At 55.4% G+C, this 19,594-nt stretch overlaps 1 protein-coding gene across 1 annotated transcript in view; it reads left to right on the top strand.

Moving 5' to 3' along the window:
* TCERG1L (transcription elongation regulator 1 like) overlaps window positions 1-19,594 on the top strand; it is a 192,571-nt gene that overhangs the window by 42,454 nt on the left and 130,523 nt on the right. Inside the window, exon 4 of the mRNA XM_036070130.1 lies at window positions 378-560. Within this exon, the coding sequence (XP_035926023.1) occupies window positions 378-560 (183 nt within the window). The remainder of the gene's footprint in view (window positions 1-377; window positions 561-19,594) is intronic.

A 19,594-nucleotide genomic window follows, 5' to 3' on the forward strand; every position in this document is an offset into this window, starting at 1 on the left:
GCTCCTGTCTTGGCCCGCAGCCCCCGCTGCTCTGGGGATTTGTGTGCTTGTCACCACCATCCCTGGTTATATATGTACCACGTGGGCACCACAGCCAAGGAGCTGCTCTCTAAGGCACGCGTGTCCCCCGACTAAGCTTTGTGCCTCACGGAACATCACATAGCGGTGTGCATGTGCTCTGTGCACAGTCAACATTTGGGCAGATTGAGAACCCATCCCATTTATTTCTGGGATACTGGCACATAGCATGGGTTTCCAAGAAATGGGTTAGTGCTGCCCTTGTTTCCTGGGTGATGATATGCTGCGTCACGTTATGGCACCTGCCCCTGATGGACACCGGGCCTCCCCGTGCTGACCTCCCTGTCCCTGTTCTGCAGGTGGTTGTCACAACAGCCTGAAGCCTGTTGGCAGTAGCCCCGGGATTGCCATCACTGCCGCGGCCGCCATGGTGTCTGTGGACCCCGAGGGACTTGGGGGCCCATCCCCCTCCAGCGTGCAGCCCTGCCACTTCCTGACTTTGGCACCCATCACGATACCCCTGAGGACCGCCCCCTTCTCCGGTAAGCACAGAGCATGGGCTCTCCAAGCCTGGAGCTGGTTTGGAGCTCACAGCCTGCCTCTGGCTTTGGGGACTCCTGGATTCATGTGCCGAGGGCACCCAGGGAGGGACATGCTGTGGGGGTTCATCTTCACACTACACAAATGGACCTCAACTCCATTGAAGAATGTCCTGCTAAGTCTACTTGGGTGTTTTCTGCCATGAAGTCAAGTTAGAAGTTTCTATTCGGAGAAGTGAGACTTCCCTTTACTAAGTGTTGAGGCAGAGGAATGTAGTCACTGAGAGTGTCAAGGTCCCCAGAGGTTTGTGGTTTCCTTACATGGAGCTCGGAAGGGAGCAAAGACAACAGAAACTAGATAAGCATCTAAGTTAATAAAACACAAAAAAGTGCAATGCTGGGACTCACGAAGTCACCCCCTCTGGGCTTGCCGGCTGGCTCGTTGTGAACACGGGGGCAGGGATATCGGGAAGTCCCTGATGCACGTGGCTGGCTGTGAGGGGCATGGACGGCCATGGAGGTCCTCGACTTCCTTTTAATGCATGGGTGTGCGCTTCTTCTGGGAAGTCTTCAGGGCAGACGTGGGGCTGGTAGACACTCTGGTACCCAAGTGGGGCCACGATGCGTGTTCGGGGGCTTAGCAGGGAGATGGAGAGACGCGGGTCTTGGACTGGTTCCAGCTCTGTTGTCCATGTGTGTTCACAGATGTTGGTGTGTGTCTGTTAATCATGACTGGCAGGCCATGTGTCCAAGCCACTAGTGAACATGAGCTTAGGTCCTTCCCTTAAGTGTAGCAAGAAAACATGAATTTGGAATGACTTTTAGTAAGTACTCAGATCTTGAGAGCTGGTCCTACTGCTTCAGTGTTAGGTTTGCTTGTGATGTGATAAGACCTGAATAAAAATTCTGTGGGTTCTCAAATTAATCCAATACTGGAATTCTAATGTTAACATTAATATCATCAATCGCCAGGTTATCAGTAACAGGAAACGTCACTAGGTTGTGAGACCCGTGCACACACACATCCAAATTCTTGGGAGAAAGAGGAATAACCCATTTTCATTCTTTTCCTGTTTTGATTTGCTGATACTGTTTCTGGAAAATCAGATGTGGTCTTTGGCGTCTGTAGTTCACTCTGGCTTGATAAATTAGTTGGTCAGTAGAACATTGTATTCTCAAGAACAAAATCTTATTTCTATTTCAGGCTGTTAGTGAACATGCGTTTAGGGTGTGATGGGGAAATAAATAAAACACATAAATAATCTCTTGTGTGGAACATAATTTACAGCTGTGTCAAGATTTCAGTTAAAATCCATCAGTCCATTGGCATTTATTAAGGATGACTTACTGTTTTCTGAGAAAATGAATCTTAGAAGGAACCCAAACGCATGTACCCAGGGGTGGCTTTGTTTCCCATGCCTCCTGTGATTTATAAAGTGACATAATAATTAGGTGTCTTTCTGTGTTTGCATTTATAAGGTGCTGTAATCAAATGGGCCGTAATGTGCATTCGGTTAGAGGATGACTGAGTCAACATGATCTGTCGTAGGTAACCACCGAAATGTGCCGTCAGGAAGGGGGGGGCATCCAGAGGCAGCTTCTAAAATGGCCCCTGTGGTAGTGATCCGAAAACCCGAAAACAAAAACTGAACGCTGCAGCAGAGGGATCGGGTGGGAATTGAGTAAGAGTGGGGGGGCTGGCCCAGATGCACAGCCCCAGCCCGGGGAGTGGCCTCCGAGCTCTGTGCCCAGCTCTGGCACCGCAGTGACTGGTCCTACCCGGGGCACCCCTGCTAAGCCGGTCCTTTGGGAGGTCCAGCCACCTAGCAGTCTGTCCCTGACAGTGTCCCCTTGATGACAGCAGAGGGCATCTGGGTGAGACTGGCCCTGCCTGTGATGAGCCCTTTCCAGAATTTCCTTGAGAACTTTCTGGGAACCGTGGCTCGGAGGAGCCTGAGCAGATAGTTTGTCTCTCAGAGCTCGTTTTAACCAGCAGTAGCTCCGTAGAATGAGATTCGGTGAGATCGAGGAGTTGCCAGGGCCGATGAGCATTCTCGATGCTGGGAAATTCCTGCCACCCCTCAGAACAGGCTCCTGGAGGGGGACAGGGCTGGGAGAAGGGCTAGGTGGGGCCGACACAGAATGACATCCCCGGCGAAGCAGATTTTACAGAACAAGAAAAGCGCACCTGTCTGTGAAGTGTGCGCCATATTGAAATTGATTTATAAAAGCATGTGAATTTTAATTTATCTACAGATGAATTATCTTGTTTTTATTCAGAGAATTCACATATTTGGTAAAGGAGCTGGACTATTTTATTTATGCCCTTGGCTTAGTCATGAAATCCAGGTAAGCGTAGAAGCCCAACAGGGTGTAGCTCTATGCTTCTCACCCAGGGGCAGATGGTTGGCGACAGCTGAAGACATTTTTTTGGTCGTCACAAGTTGGGGGGTTCTACTGGGATCTGGCGGGCAGAGGCCAGGAGACTGCCACACACCCCACAATGCCCGGGACGGCCCCCACGATGAGGAATTATCTGGCCCAAGATGTTAGTAGTGCTTCTGCTGAGAAACCCTGGTTTATATTCTAGAACCCCCCTTAACAAGGTGTGGAAACCTGTGCTGGTGTGTGAATAAGCTCAGCGGGGAGCGTTAGTGATCCAGTAACGAAGGACCCAGAAGGAGATAGGCTTATCGCTGGAAAGAAGATGAGCCAGAAGAGTTACACTTAATTATATGCCTTTAACATGATTTAACGTTTCAAATAAGACACCGTATTTGAAGAGCCCCACGAGCTGGTCCACTTCAATCGTGAACTGGAGTCTTCCCTCCAGAGCGCTGCGGGCACATGCGGAGCTGGTCCTCGCGTCCTCTTCCCTGGGACCCCGCAGACCGCCGTCTGTTCATGCGTCTGTCCCCTTCCCGGCCTGTAGGTCATGTGTGGCAGGGCTGTGTCTGCCTGTCCTCGCTCAGCCCGCGGCGGGCACCAGGCCGTGCTCCTTACGTCTGCACCTTGGGCAGTTTCCCCCACCTGCACGGCCAGACTCCATACCGTGCGACCGGTTCTGTCATTCACACCATCTCTGCTGCTGATTCTCACACGCCCGCTCCTGAGTCAGGGTGACATAGAGGGGAGGGAAGGCGGAGCCGGGGCTGGGCTGCAGATACGCCTGAGGGTCTGTGGCAGCGGCTGGAGGGCCGGCGGAGTGCGCGTCCTCCTGTCCTCCTGTCCTCCTGTCCTCCTGTCTGCTCTGTCTGCCGGCTTGCAGCTGGACGCACTTGGCCTTCATTCCAAGGGCTCCTTTAAGTGTTAGAACTCAGGCTAAAGAAGGAAGCGTTCGGAGGAAGACGGGTCTTGTACTGTATTTATTTCCTAGTGTCTAAGGAGACCCTGAGGTTTCGGGGGGAGCCTGCAGCGTGCAGCGGAGGGTGGTTCTGCACGCTGCCCGGGCTCGCACCTGCGGCCTGCCCACCGCGTCCCTGACCCCCCGGGGGTCACAGCCCTGCACGGCTCCGCCACTGCCCCGAGTTGAGAAAATAAATGAAGTGATTCTTCCTTTTTTTTTTTTTTAAGACTGATGGTAGCTCGTTTTGAATCTTGGCCCCCATTTTGCAAGCATTCAAGTGAAAAAGGTAAAATATGAGTGATAGTTACGGCCACTCAGAGCGGCTGACGGTCGAACACAACGATTAAAAAGTACCATCTGCCTGGGAAACCGTTTACCACCTGTTCTTTTGCTTCCAGAACTATTTAATGGTTTAAATTTTGCATTTTGTCCTGCCACCGAACAGCTGGGAAGTGACTATTCTTGTTTCTGTCGGGAGGTAGCATCCGAGCTCCGCAACAAGCCAGGGACCCGCACGCCAGCGCCCTGCCACGCGGCCTTCCGCGGCCGCGGCTGCCCTCGCTAGCGACACCCACGGACGCCAGCACGGGTTCATAACAACAGTGACCCGGCCGCGGGGGAGGAAGGCTTTTCTCTTTTTATCCAGGAATTATTTCCTCCCCCACTGTAATCAAAAACGTCATCCTACATCTTCACACTTAGAGATTTTTCAGAGACAAAAATGCTTATAACAATGGAATCACTGACACCCCAAAGTGCCTGGGACTCAGCCAGCTTCTGTGAAGAAGGCATACGTGTCTCTAATACAGGGATCAAGCTGCTTTTCATAGAAAAGTTACTGGATTTAAACAAACAAACAAAAAGGCTTTGTATATAGTCTGTTCTCCACAGTGAACTCATGTTAAGGGGACGAGCTGCAAATAGTCAGGCTGGCCTTTGGGCAAGGGAAGTGCAGATTTCCCTAAACGGAGATGCCAATGTGGGGATTGGCTCCCGCAGTGAGTCCTCCCTGAGAGCGAGCGCGTGTGCTCTCGAGCGTCCATCTAGGAAAGGTCCTCCTCTGCCCTGTCTTCCCCCTGGCCGGCTCCCTTCCTGCCGCCTTCCCTGAGAAATGCCTGGCTCTCAGCTCCGGTGGCCGTCTGCCCTGTTAGCGGCAATTCACTCTTTCTTTGAAAAGAAACATCGGAAATCCATCACGCACACAAAAGCACGTATATGTTTATGCCAAGTATAAAGAACGCCGATACAATAGAACCCCCAATACCTCCGTCTGAGCCTGAGAAAGTGGACGTTTCCACACCCCCTGTGCTCCTAGGAGTCTCGACTCCTGACCACCCCAGGGATAATTACTCTCCTGAATGTGTGCGAATCACTGCTTTGCTGTGTTTTAGAAATATGCTTACCATATATGTATTGTCTCCAAACAATATACTGTGTAATTCAGGCTCTTTTGAATTTTACATAAATATCATAATCCATGCATTCTTGTGATTCTCTTTTTTTGCTCAAAATGATGGTTTTGTTGTTGTTTGTTTTTTTAAGCCATCCCACTGATGCTTGGAGTTGTAATGCAATCATGTGCCCTTGGTAAAACCTTCGTTCATTAGTGGGGATCCACACCATGCGTCCTGTGTTCTGCTGCTGGTGGGTGTCTGGGCTGTTTTCTGAAATGCCAGGCATGGTGGTCCCCTCCTGCTGGTGTTCCGGGGGGGAGGGCGCATGTGCACAGGACCCTACAGTGTCCAACACCGCCTCTCTCAGTCATCCCAAACCCTCTCCTTGGATGGTAACTCGCCCAGCCTTATCTCCTGGGCCTGTTTCTCCCCTGAGTGCTATGTTGATGGATCCGGTTTCCCACTGGGCACCTGCTCTTTCTGATGGATGTCTCACACTGCACTTTCCTATAAAAGGAGTATTGATCCCCAGCCCACTGTCCTGCTCATAAAGCAGAACACGAGAACGTGTTCCTCCTGCAGCCTTCTGGGTAAACCCCCTTCTTCCCGACGACCCCCCAGTCTGCCTGATTGGGAGCATCCCTGGCTCTTGTCTTTGCCTGATCCGTCACATCCAGCCCGTCAGCCATCACTCCCCTGAAACCCACCCCCAAGTCCACCTCCCTCGTCCGGGCCAGCACCACCGGCAGACCGTGGCTCCCGCATGCTGTCTCTCTGCTCCCATTGTGCCTTTTCGTATAAGCTGTTTTCCACGTAGGAGCCATGGGTCACTCCTCAGAAATGTATACCACACCAAGCCTTCCCCTGCTTAGGACTCCTGGGGTTGTCTCTGGGAGCTGGGAGCAAACCCCAGACTTCTACCCAGAGTCCCTGGGACCCACCGTGTGACCCCAGCCGGTGCTTCGACTGCTTGCACCATCCCCCGCTTCCCCACCCTGCCTCAGGGCCTTTGCACTGGCTGCTGCCTCTGCCTTCAGCTCTTCTCCCAGTGCGCACATGCCAGTTATTCCTCCGTCACTGGGGCCTCGGCTCTGAGACCCGAGTCTCCCGTTCTGCAGCACCTCTGGAGTAAACCCCGCCTCACCTGCTTATTTGCTTGGTAGCGTTGCTCATTGTCCAGAATTCTCTTTGGTGTCTGTTTCGGGCATAGTGTGCCTTTACCCTCCCAACCCTGAACGTTGGCTCCAGGAGGTCAGTGGCTTTCTGGGTCTTACTCGCCCTGAGTCGTTCCGAGGCTGGCGCACGGGGCACCGCTGTCTCCAGGCACCTCTCTGCTGAATGAGGCCCAGCCAGTAACAGCGGTGTTGTTTAGGAGAGGTGACAGGCTGCTCTGAAGGTGTCCATCCCACACCCCACCGCCCCCGGCCTAACCCACAGGCTCGCGGCTCAGGGAACCTTCCACCCGCCCCAGACTTTCTCAGCAGAGTTGGGGACACAGAACTGGCTCCTGACATTGCTCATCAGCTCAGCATTGATGGTGAAGGCCTTCTCAGGAATGGTCCTGCCCCAACTGTTATGTTCTTGCAAGACTGGAATTTCCCCGTACCCCGAAGTTTCACCCTGAAAAGGCTCCTGGACCCTGTTCAACCGATTCCATTCCTTAATGCTGGGAGCCAGGGTGGGAGGCTGGGGAGGTCCACCTTACCTACGTGCTGGTGCTGGGAAGGGTAGAGCCGGCTGGGACCCAGGGCCCCATCCAAAAGCCTTGTGTGTTTTTCTTATGCACCACCGGCCCTCTGCCCCTCCGTCCCTCCCTCCCACCAGCCAGTCACACTCAGCAATAAAGCCATTGTGCTAAAATCAGTGATCAGGACTCTGGAGGTGGGGCCACAGGCACCATAGGGATGTTGACCAAATCCAGCCCTATGGCCGGGTCCCCCAGCACCGAGGGCCTTAATCCAGAGTCTGTGGCCAGCCCGGCAGAGGAGGGCTGCAAAGCCCCACTCACACGCTCACAGGCTCACGCACAGCGCTGTGGGCCATGGGAACCCTGCGGCGGGCCTGGTGGTCTTCCAAGGGAGCCATCATTACCGGAGAGCCTGCAAGGGCTGTGAGAAAAATAGGCTGGTCTGAGGCACAGGAGTGAGGCAAGAGCCACGTGGTGGTGGTTGCTTGAATGGAAAACATGCTCGGAGGAGGCTTGGCTGCTATAGCCACGGGCCCGAGCATTGTCTTAGGTGCCTGCAACTGGCGCCCCCAGCTCATTCCTGGGCTGGGCCCCTTCAATCCTTCTGTGACAACAGCACCGTTGGAAACAACGTCCACAGCCGGTGGCATCGAGGACGCGGGAAGGGACCGTGATGCACATCACTGCAGGTGGCTGGTCCAGGGGCACACCCAGAAGGATCTCTGGGCTAAGCTGCTTCGGTCTTAACTCTCAAACAGACCTCTTTGGTGAGGAAATAAGATCAAAGCCACACAAACATTGTGCATAAAAAGTCGGTGCACCTAAGTCTAATTTATTTTAGGGATTTGGAAAGTGCCAGGAGAACAGCATTAAGTAAGATGTAGAGACAACACTTTACTGCTTATGCCCTTCTTTGTAAGTCACATTTCTGACAGTATGGCAGGCGCGTCTCCTCTGATTAAACCCCAGTAACAGCTTTTCCAGCAGCCAGATTTCTGGCACAACATAGAAACTGAGGCATGCAGAGGACGGAAGTCCTCCGAGCGCGCGGGCGAACAGCTATGCCAAAGTGCACGCGCTGTCCTGGCTCTGGGGGCGGCCGGGCAGACCTGAGGTGGGACTGGAAGAGAGCAGAGGGGTGGTCGAGGCCCTGGGCTGGCCTGAGCGGCCTCTGCCTGTGGGACTGTGGGCACTGGGGCAGCTGGGGGCGGCAGGACCAGGTCGTCCTGAGGTGGGACGGGCACAAGACGGGAGGAAGGGCAGGCGAGGGGAGAATGGGGTAGACAAGTCGAGGTTTGCCCTCAGTGTGGACAGGCAGACCCCCAACGCTGGACCTGGGGGCCAGGGCAGAGGTCCAGAGCACTGAGTTGTGTCAGTGTGGTTGGTGGGAGACCCCTACGAGGGGGAGGGCTGCAGACCATGTTCTGCAGGAATCCCCAGGGCCCCCGTGCACCGTGCCATAATAATGAGCGGGATCCCCTCACGCGGGCCCACGGACTGTCAGCCCACTGGCGCTGTAACACTCCGGAGAATTCCGGCCTGGCCTTGGCTCTCCGAGGCAAGAGCAGCTGGGGAGGGGGCTCACGCTGACCCTGAGATGTGGCAGCCGGGGAGGCCGTGCGGGGTCAGGGCGCTCTGCACACTCGGGGTGGTCCTTGGTCACGAGACAAGTGTGCGCTGGGGAAGCTGTTTAGCAGAGAAAGATGCGTGCTGTTGAAACACTCTGTCGATGTTGGAGGTTTTATAAACGTCCGCGACGAAGGGGATGTGCTCTCTCTCTCTCTCTACTCACCAGCAAGCGCAACCACTCATTTCCCTGCAAGTCACCTAGATGCCTGGCGGCTCCCTTGTTGGGGAGGAGAGGTCCAGGGGCTGCCTCAGAGCAGGCTGTGAGCAAGCGCTCGTTCACCGTTTCAGCCCCTTTCCCGGAAGAGTCTAGGCACGGCTGTGCTCCGACGGGGTCATGAACAACGTCCGCGGCTCTCTCCCCAGGGCTGCGGCTCCCAGGACTCTGGCGCGCTGGCCGTCTGTCCATGTGGGGGGACGGATGCTCCAGCGCCGGGCAGCAAGCAGCCTGCCGTGTGCTGAGCGTTCCTCTGGGCCCAGCGTTTCCGTTTTAAATGTTCCTGGTGGGTATTTGTGTGCCAAAAACAGTCAGAACCTGACCACAGTCTCATCCCGTGGTGCTCTCCCTCCTGACCCTGTCGTAGATTATCACTGCCCTGCACACCTGGGTGCTGCATGTTTTCAGTTTAGTTCAGAACAAGGAACATGCTAGTCGGCTAGCTGGTCAGGGACCCCCATAGACCGTCGGTCATGAGCTTGAGAAAGAAGACTCTGACTTTCCCCAAGGCCACGTGGGTCCACAGGGTGACAGCATGACCTTGAGCTTAGCGCTCAGCCCATCAGCTCGTCTTGCTGGAGTCCAGCGGGAAGGCAGAGTGGGAGTGGGATGAGCAAGGCGGTGCCTCTGCAGCCTGGGCCCCGGGCCGTGGACCATGGCTCGGTGGGGACACGTTCTGCTGCGAGAGCCACTCGTGCCCCTGGGAGCTCACCCCTTCTCTCGACCTTCGCCCTTTCCCTGCATTCCATTCACTGCAGGTGAATGATGGTGCAGGGCTGGCAGCCACGTGGGATCCCAGGCTCTCCCGGCACCGTGTCCCTGCGTGGTGCCAGACCACGGGCTGCAGGACCGCCCTCATGAGAAAGGGGGACCCTCAGAAAGGAGCGGGTACGTGGTGTTAGAACGACCACCTGACTTCTAACTGCTCCACCTTCCACCTGCGCCCTCTTCCCATGGCCTTTCCTTTCCCCTCTGTTCACACGCCTCCCCCGTTTCTGGAAGTCCAGTAGAGCACTGACCTTGTCTGTGGCACCTGCCGTGACCCCTCTCAGCTGCCGGAACCTTTCCAGCTCTCAGCCTCTTATCCTGTGCTCGCCCCTCACCTGGTAGCAGGTTGTTGACAAGTCTGCGCTTCAACTCCCCGTGCCGAACGTCCACAGGGCGGGGTCCACGGCGCTGCACCCCGCTGGGCGCTCAGCACGGCTCCTGAGCACTCGGCCGCTGCTCCGAGGATTTCCCAGGCGGGAGACTCCATCGGTCAAGTTAGCCTGGATCATGAAAATTATACCGCGTCCCAAGAATGTCCCTTTCCTGTTTATGTAGCATGTACAGAACGAGGTCCTTTCCTGTTATCTGCCCATGAAGACGGTCCTGCCGACCCGAGAAAGAAACAGCCCAGGTCCTCACGGTCCGCTCCCTCCTATAGGCGACCTCGGTGTCTTCAGTCCGCTCAGTTCCCTGCGCTGTGCGCGCCAGCACCACCGTGCTCGGGGAGACGCACGAGCTCGTGACTCCTTCCCAGTCACGTGAGTCTTGTCAGGTGCATCTCGTGTGCTCTCTGCTGGACGGACATTGGCGATGCTCCCGTGCCATCCAACCTAAGATAGAGTTAGAGTTCCCTGAGCCGAGAAGCCTGACCTTCCACACGCTGGGAAGTCACCCCGTATCCCCGTGTGCTCAGTGTGGCTGGGGAGGGTCCTGCACGGCCAAGCACAAGGTGGAAATGCCCTTCCACTCCAAGGGGAGAGTGGGGGACCCTGAGTGCAGAGCTGGGAGGGCAGAGCCTCAGAGCCAGGGAGGCCTGTGTCCGGGAGGCACAGAGGCGCCCACTGCTTCTGATGGAGGAACGGTTCCTCATCTCGTGGAAGGGGCTGACCGCATGGTCCAGACCCCCACCCGCCCCTGCCCTCTCAGCCCAGCCTGAGAAAGCTTTCCGCTCTCTTCTCCGGCCAGGCCACGAGACATGCATGAGGTCTCTCCCTGGTCTGCTGCATGCTTGGGCAGCCCCACGGTCCCCTTCGGCAGAAAGGGGCTCCTGCTGGCCCAGCCCCTGACCTTAGTGCTGGACTGAAGACCTCCCTGGTCCATGCTCAGAAACACCTCCCTTAGACAACTTCTGGAAGGTTTTCTTCTTAGTTCATGAGTGAGGCTGATGTGCCCAGTTTTTATTGAGTTCAAATTCACAAAATGTAAAGTGAACCATTAGCTGTTTGGCAGCATGAAATTCAGTGACATTCATCCACCGAGTGCTGGGTCACCAACACCGCCTTCTAGTTCCAGAACATCTTCATCACCCCTCCAAAATCCCTGAACCTATTGATCAGCCCCTTCCTTCCACTGCCCCCTGCCCCCCGCCCCCAACCAGTCCCCGGGCAGCCTCTGAGCTGCTGCCCTATGGGTGACCTGTCCTGGAGGTTCCGCCCATGCACAGACAGCGTGGGACCCTGTGTGATGGCTCGTCCTGGCCTCAGTGTGTCTCTCTTCATTCTGGAAGAATCTCTGTGAGGCAGGACTGCCAGAACTCTCCCATGAGTCTGTTCAGATCTGTGCTTTTTCTTTGTTGGAAGAGTTTTAAGTAATAACTTAATATTTTTTCTAACCACATGACTATTTAAGTTTTCTTTATTTTCCTGAGTCAGTTTTGGCACATTTCTCCCTCCCTGGAATTTGTCCTTTGCTTCTGAACTTTCCGATTCACGGAGGTAAACGTATTCCTAGGTTTCTCATGATTTTTAAATTTCTGTCATGCTCGCATAGCTGCACTCTCATAAGAAGGGTTTTGCGGTAGAATGACTGTTAACGCCTTCTGCGCGCCCCAGCCAGTCTGCCGTGTGCAGTCAGGGCACCCAGTGCCGCCACCCGCTGTCCCTGCTGAGCCCATGAAGACACACACAGCACGTCCACCTGCAGCTCATCCTCACCTTTGCCTCTGCCCAGCCCATGCACCAGCCACGGCTCTGACCCCAAGAAATGCACCCACGGGACCAGAACAGCTCTGCAGACAACTAGCATCGTCTGTCCCTTCATACCATGGCAGAGTCCCGGTGACAGTGGCCTCCAGTTTAGCTGTTGGTGAACCGAAGGCATCGTTTTTGGCTGTTGTTTGTCTTTTCATTATATCCTTCATAGATTTCCCCAATTATTAAAGTGATTAATGCTCACTTAAAACACTTAGAAAATAATCAAGAAGCGTAAATGAGAAAATTAAAGTTGCCCATAATCCCTCGGCCTCTGCAAACCGTTGAGACATTTCATTCTAACAGCAGCGGTGCGTGAGCAAGTGGGATCAGCCCGTGTGTGCAGAGTTGCCCCCAGCATTCAGCACCTGCTGCTCCCTCCCACGTTCCAGTCACGCACGGCGCAGCCGCTGGAGGAAACCCACGACGGCCGGGGTTGGTGGTTCTCAGTGGACTCTCTCAGAGGATCATTCGGAGGCCACATGCGCTCCGTGGCTTGACGTCGGGCGTGCAGGCAGGATGCACTTACTGCGTCTTCCGTGGACTCCGCCCACTCACCCTCACGGTTAAGCACGTCATTGAGCCTTGCTGCTTTGATCTCTCCCGGCAGCTCTGCCGGGCTGGAGCGGAGCTTGGGTGCGGCGTTCATGCTGGGCGTTTGGGCAGGTCCCTGCTGCTTTCTGCAAGGGCAGCTCCCTTCACCGGGTGAAGACCAGCGTCTGAATCATGCCAAGAGCAAGGGCAGAGGACTGTCCCCTGTCCCCAGGTTCTCCTGTGCCGCAGACAGCTCGTGTGTTCCTGGACCGGTGTGGAAGGGGAGGAGGATGCGGCTCCTGGGGCCCTCCCTAAACCCACCCCATGTGCGTGAGCAAGCGCGGGTGCTGCCCGGCCGCCGTGGTGGCCAGCAGATGAGCATGAGTCAGTGTTCTGACATTTTCACTGGGGGTGTATGCAGCTTGGTCATTTACACAGGTGGAAGCAACACTTACAGAAAGAGGATCGATGGTATAAAAGATGGAGGGTATGTCATGGACCATGGCTGAGGGGCAGGTAGCACGGACGCTTGCAGGGTCCTTGTGTTAGAGTCCCATGGTCATTGAGGGTGTGCCCTCGTTCCTGGAGGGCATCTGGAGCCTTCGTTAGGAAGCTTGTGGTCGAACAGTGAGGCGCTTGAGCTTACCACACAAGCCACTCAGTCTGCGTCGATTATGTGGATGTAGCTGTCATTTTCCACGTGTTGTAGAATTAGCAAGTTTGGTAAAGATTCATTTGGACTTGTAAAAGTATACATACAAGAGAAAGCACCCGATGAATAAATGAGCAGGGACTCGGAATAGACATTTCTCCCAGGAAGACACATGGGTGGCCCATAAACACATGAAAAGATGCTCAGTACCATTAAGCCATCAAGAAATGCAAATCAGAGCCACCACGAAATGCACTTTGCACCCACTGGGTGGCTAAAATAAGAGGGATGGGTAGTGACCAGTGCAGGCAAGGGTGTGAAGAGACTGGGCCCCCTTACAGGCTGGTGAATGCAGAACGGTCGAAGACGGCCTGGCAGCACCTCGGATGCTCAAACAGGCCACAGGCTCCGCAGCCCCACTTCTAGAATATACTCAAGAGAGGAAGACATCTGTCCACACGTAAGTGTGTACACGAGTGTTCGTAGCAGCGTTACTCACAGCAGTCGAAGAGTGGACACCACCCAGATGTCCAGGAAGTGCTGACCCCTGGACGGAGGGACCTTGGCCACGTGATGCTCAGTGAACCAAGCCCGTCACAAAAACCACACAGTATATGTTTTTGTTTATATGAGACATCCAGAACAGGCAAATCCACAGAGACAGAAAGTAGAATTTAGAGGCTGCGTAGGGCAGAGGGCAGGGTGGGGAGGTTAGGGGGAAAGGGGAAGTGGTTGCTAATGGGCACGGGGTTTCTTTTTGGGGTGACAGTGTGCTAACAATGATTGTGGTGATGGTTTCACAACTCTCTGAATCTAGTAAAACCACCAACTGTATTCAAATGGGTGAATTTTATGGTATGTGAATTATATCTTAATAAAGCCATTATAGGAAAATAAATACGTGCAGAGCACCCACTTTGCTTCCCGACCCACATGCAGCTTTGCTGGGGGTGGGGGAGGGGTCCACAGCCTTGCACCGCCATGTGCCGGAATTGCTCTGGAATAAAGTGGCAGCGAGAACCACTTCAGATCCCATCAGTTAAACACCCCTCCTGGGGAGAGAGCAAGAGTGGTCTGTCAAATCGACTAGTTTCAGTAATTTTCTATTTGAATGTTTTCAACTCTTTCCTGGTAGCTTTGCAGATCTGCATGACTGTGGTCATCATCCTGTCAGAGGCCCGGGCTGCTCATAAAGGGACCCTGGGCCTGCAAGGGGAGGTCTCAGGTCTCAGATCCTTCACTGCCCTTCTGTGTCGGTCTGGCCATCTTGAGGTTCCAACTTCCTCCCCAGGATCAGGCAAAGGGGTCCCTGGGCAGCTGGGATGAAGGGATGGGATACAGGTGAGGGTCTGTGGGTCTGGGGGATGGAAGGATGGGGGTACAGGTGAGGGTCTGTGGGTCTGGGGGATGGGGGAGGGCAGCAGAGAGGACTGGAAGGCAGTTCATGCCTCTGCAGCCCTGAGATCGGGGTGAGGAGGAGGAGGATGCAGAGTCTGGTTCAGGTGGCGGTTCTTGCGCAGTTAACGTGGGGGAGGGGTCATGACTGGCCCTTCCTCTCCTGCCCACTCAGCATGAGTCATTGCCCGGTAAAAGGTGAAGGGGGTCCTGTGGAAAGGGAATCTGGTGCCCAAAGGACACGCACCCCACGTGATCATAGGCACGTCCTCAGACACATTTTAGTAGCTGGTAAATCTGTGCTTTTGAAAGTGATTTAATTATTTTCCCAAATGCACATAAAATTATTTGAGTTATTTTATTCATGTTTATGGAGCATTTTCTGAATCCTTTTCTTGTAGTGATAGCACGGGAAGGTGACCTATATTCTAGCTCTGTTTGCAGTTGAGCGGTCCCAGCTAAACACTTCGGAAGGCCCTGTGCTGTGTTCCAGAAGGAGCGGCCGCTTTGCCTTGAGAGCAGGGCCTGCCTGTATCGGTATTTTTATTTATTTCCTCTTCTTCAGTCCAAAGAGCTGCTGTGTCCTGTGTCTGTGTCAGGTCCTGTTCTCACTGGGGGGTGGGCGCTCCCAGAGATGAGCCGAGGCCCAGGTGGGGACACTGTTCCCCGGAAAGCACAGTCCTTCTCAGGAAAATTTGAGGGGGAACGAGTCTCCACGCAGCGAGTCGGGGCGTCCTGGGCCCAGAGCGAGGGGTCCCCGCCCCCAGCCCTCTGTGACCCGCAGAAGCTCCTCCCGCAGAGGGTCCTCCCCAGCTCTGACCCCGTGATCCCCCGCGTTCGCCGGCCTTCCCGTGGTGCTTTCTGGTGAGTGTTCAGCTGCTGGCCTCCCAGAGCTGTGGACCCACCATCACTGCTGCTCACAGGGGAAACCACACACACACGCGCTTCCTTGTGTGAGCTGAGCGAGGAACTTTCTTAATTCTCCCTTGAAAGAGCATGGGGATCAGAAGCCCTGGTGTTTGTGCCCAGAATTCATAATGTTTCCCTGGTTTGCTCAGCGACCTCCACAGATTGATGTTTGTTTGCAAACACGTGCCAGTAAGCGTGAGCTGTAAGGTGTGTGTGTGCAGGTGTGAGGGTGCGTGTGAGTCACACGTGTGTGTGGGTGTGATTTTGGCCACATGGGGGGCCAGGGGACCTCAGTGATGCTGGGACAGGGCAGGGGATGGACGGAAATAGCTCTGGGAAGCGGATCCAAGAGCCTGGAAGGCAGGAAAGGGACAGACGTGGGCCGATCTGGGGCACGCTGTGGGGACAAGGTGACCCAGGCTGACCCAAGTGACAGCCCTGTGCGATGTGTCCTTGTCCCTGAGGACCTGTGCTCACTTGTGCTTCCTTCCAGCATTTTTGTCCCACCTGTCCTCAGGAGACAAAGAAACCTTCCCCAGGGCTGGTTCTGTGCCTCAGGGGTCCTTGGGGGCTCAAGGTCATTTCAGGGGGAAGTCCCCGGGGCAGGAAGAACAGAATGAGGTCAGGCCAGGCCTAGTAGACAACGCTGATTTATAGGCACGTATTGCAAAATTTGATAATGGTGAGCAGGAACGCACAGATATAATTTGCTACAGCTCATGCATAATAATACTTAAGTATATAAATACTTAATTTACAGTAATTAATAGAAGTGAATTTACAGAGAAGACACCGGGCCTGCCCGACACGAGGTAGGTTTGAGCAGCACGGCATCAGCTGCTCCTTGTAATGGAAACGTGCCGGGCGCCACGTGTGGTGGGAGAAAGCGTGCCCCCCACCTGCATAATTCATGTTTGCATCTCAGTTGAGAGGTGCTGCGATGCTCTCCGTGCTCCATGTTGTCGAACTTGCGTGTCTGCCTCCCCACACATCCCTCGGCTTGGGAATTCATTGAGCCACAGCCCCGGAGCGCTGGGTGGAGAGGGGATCGGGAGAGGGTGTTTGTGAGTTATGTTTGCATACGGACCGCTTGCCACCGTATCCCTGGAGTGCATGACCACCTGCCTACAGTGCCCCAGGAAGGACAGAGGGCCTGCAGCTGGGAGCACGTCTCACCCAAGGATGGTCCCGCCCAGGGGGCAGAAGGTGGATCCTTAGTTTCCCCTCTGGGCCAAGCCCCTTGCCATTGCTGGGACGTGGGCAGCATCCCTGGGGCGGCCCTGAGTTCCAGCACATGAAGACATAGATGGGCCCCATGGAGGAGCTCTCTGTAGGGGCAGGGTGGAGGATGGAGACGGGGAGCTCTCTGTAGGGGCAGGGTGGAGGATGCAGACGGGGAGGTCTCTGCAGGGGCAGGGTGGAGGATGCAGACGGGGAGCTCTCTGCAGGGGCAGGGTGGAGGATGCAGACGGGGAGCTCTCTGCAGGGGCAGGGTGGAGGATGCAGACGGGGAGCTCTCTGTAGGGGCAGGGTGGAGGATGCAGACGGGGAGCTCTCTGTAGGGGCAGGGTGGAGGATGGAGATGGGCGGTTTCATGGGTCCCGCAACTTTTCCTTTGCTTCCCACCATCCCTCTCCAACTGGCAAACACCCCTTAGCTCTCCCTGCCTCTGGCATGCCCATTATTTCCAGGGCCACACACAAACTGTAGTGTGCCACCCAAACCACGTGGTTTCCAGCCTACATCCCCTCGGTCTCCAGCATCAGGCCCTGGCCTGGTGTGCGGACCTCTCCCGGCCCAGCCCCTGCTGCCCTCACCAGCTGTCTCCCATCCTCACTCTCCATGCTCGGTGTCCACTACATCTCTCAGGGCCCCCTTGCCTCTCTCCACGGTGGTCCTGGCCAACTCTTGCTCACCCTCAAACTTTGAGCTGGCATTACCTCCAGAAAGCCTTCCTGAGTGCACCTGCCCGACCTGGCCGCTGCAGGCTGGTTGTGTGCCCTGTGCGCCCCGGCCGGCGCTGCGCCATCTGTCACCGTGAATCATGCAGTGCTGGTCCCCTCTGGACGGGAAGCCCCGGAGAGCGTCTGCCCCCCAGACCTCCGGCCAGATTTCTAGCCCAGCCTTCCAGAGGTCCCCCCACCGGGCACGGCTCCCTGCCCAGACGACAACGGCCGTGAACGGTCCCTGTATTTGTGTGACACCCTCTGCGTCCCTCCCACCACGCAGACCGTGCACCGGCTCCTTGTTAGGACATGCTATTTGACTGTTAGAATGAATCACAGTAGCTGCTTTGGGAAGCCCCTCTGCTCTGTCTGCCCGCTGTCGCCGTGGAAGGTGGCTGGAGAGAGCGCATGTCCGGGGCTCTGGGGAGGGTGTGGGGCTGCTGACTTGGCTGTGTCTGGGGCTCCTGCACACGGAGGGCCGGGCCTTCGTGCAGAGGGAGTGCGGGGTGCAGAAGGGCTGGCTGATGCACTTCACACATGAAATTACTGTTGGCGCCCTGGGAGCTAAAGCCCATGTCAACCTCTCACGGCGTCTTTAAAACTTATTATTTTAAGCGTATTAAAAAGCCACAATGCTGGCTGTTATTTCCAAAAATAATTAAGCATAGACGATCTCGAAGAATTCCAAAGAGGTGAACCTGGCAACACTGCCTAATGGATTAAATGCTGTAATTAATACCCTCCCGCAGCCTCGGTTTGCTGGACGCTGTAATTATTTCCCTTTTGCCGGCGTGATGTGGGGCGCAGCGCCCTGCTCCATGTGCCATGGCCGGCGTGGTCAGTGTGCCAGGGAGACCCTTGGAGAGGGCGCGGGTCCTGCTGGCCCCCCATCTCTGACAGGGAGGAGGTGACCGGAGTCGAGCTCATCCTGCACAGCGTCCCTGGGACCTGGGCGTGCTTGGGCCGCCACCACTGCCGCCCCTGGATGGGGCTTCTCTTCACCCCGTGCCCCCCGGGGCCCCTCCAGGACCTTCTTTCCTCAGTTGCCACGGCCCCTGCCACTCCTGTTTTGCTGCCCCAAGGCCAGAGTGTCCTGGGCAGGAAGACACCTGGCCCCACCTGTGGTCACGAGAAGGAAAGTGTGCCAGGTCTTTTGTGATTTCCCCTCTGCCCGGGGAACGGCGCTGAGAGTCTACACAGGGACTGAGCAGGGCTGGGGCCCCAGACCCTGCAGCCCACGGTGCTGCCGAAGCCACATGGATGACTTGTCTGGCGGGAAGGCACGTTCACACCACGCCGTGACCTCAGGGGCCGGGAGCTGGGGAAGTCGTCCCACTGGTCGTCTTGAGCAGAGCCTATGGAAGACGTGCCCCCGCATCCCTGAGGCTGAGTCCAGGCTGGGTTAGTAGGGAGCACAACACTGTGCGCTAGCTGGCCGCCGTCCACTCCAGAGCCTGAGTTAGTCGTCCCCCAACCCCCACGTAGTGAATCTTGGAGACATGACGCTTCCTCTGTCCCTCCACCCGCCACCCTTCAGATGACCTTTGTGGGCTGCCAAGAGTGCCCTCCCTCACGAGGCAGCCCCAGCCACCCCTCCCTTTGCATGGCTACCTCCCGGGGGGCTGCCCACTGGCCCCGGCCCCCCAGGGAGAGCACATGCCTCTTACAGGATGGGGTGCATCTGGCACCTGTTTCCCATGGCTCTGATTTCAGACCTTCTCACATTTATTTTTATTCACATACCTGTGCTCCTGGGGACAGAAGACCTAGACCAAGAGTGAGGGTCTCCTGCCCCGGGGCCCTCACATCCCCACCCCAGAGGCGGCTTCTCTCGGTGGCTGCTACTTTGATTCTCCGTCTTGCATTTTTGTCAGTTAATTTTTCCACTGTAACTAGACTGTTCATGTCTTGATTCCTTGATTTGTCAATTTTAGACAATGTCTACTGACATCATACGACAGATGAAGATTGTCGCTTGTTATCTGTGGCTGTGTAATGGACAAGTTAGCTTCTGCTGACTAGCAAACTAGCCCAATGTGCGGTGGCTTCAAAGACTGACCCCTTATCTAACTCACGATGTTTTGGGTCGGCAGTTTGGGCTGGGTTCAGGCAGATGGTTCTTCCGCTGGTACAATACTCTTAAAAAGTGTGTGGGTTTCCTATATATTAGATTCAACAAAACATCTCTCTGTAAGAGTTACAGCAACTACAGGGTTAGGCCTCTGCAGGATTATCCCTGCAAGATGTCTTACAAGATTTTTTTCTTCTTTTCTTTTCTTTTTTTAGAGAGAGAGCATGAGTGGGGGGAGGGCAGGGAGAGAGAATCCCAAGCAGGCTGCACGCTCAGCGCAGAGCTGGGCCTGGGCCTCGATCC

This window comes from Halichoerus grypus, chromosome 7 (assembly GCF_964656455.1).
Source record: "Halichoerus grypus chromosome 7, mHalGry1.hap1.1, whole genome shotgun sequence".
Taxonomy (NCBI): Eukaryota; Metazoa; Chordata; class Mammalia; order Carnivora; family Phocidae; genus Halichoerus; species Halichoerus grypus.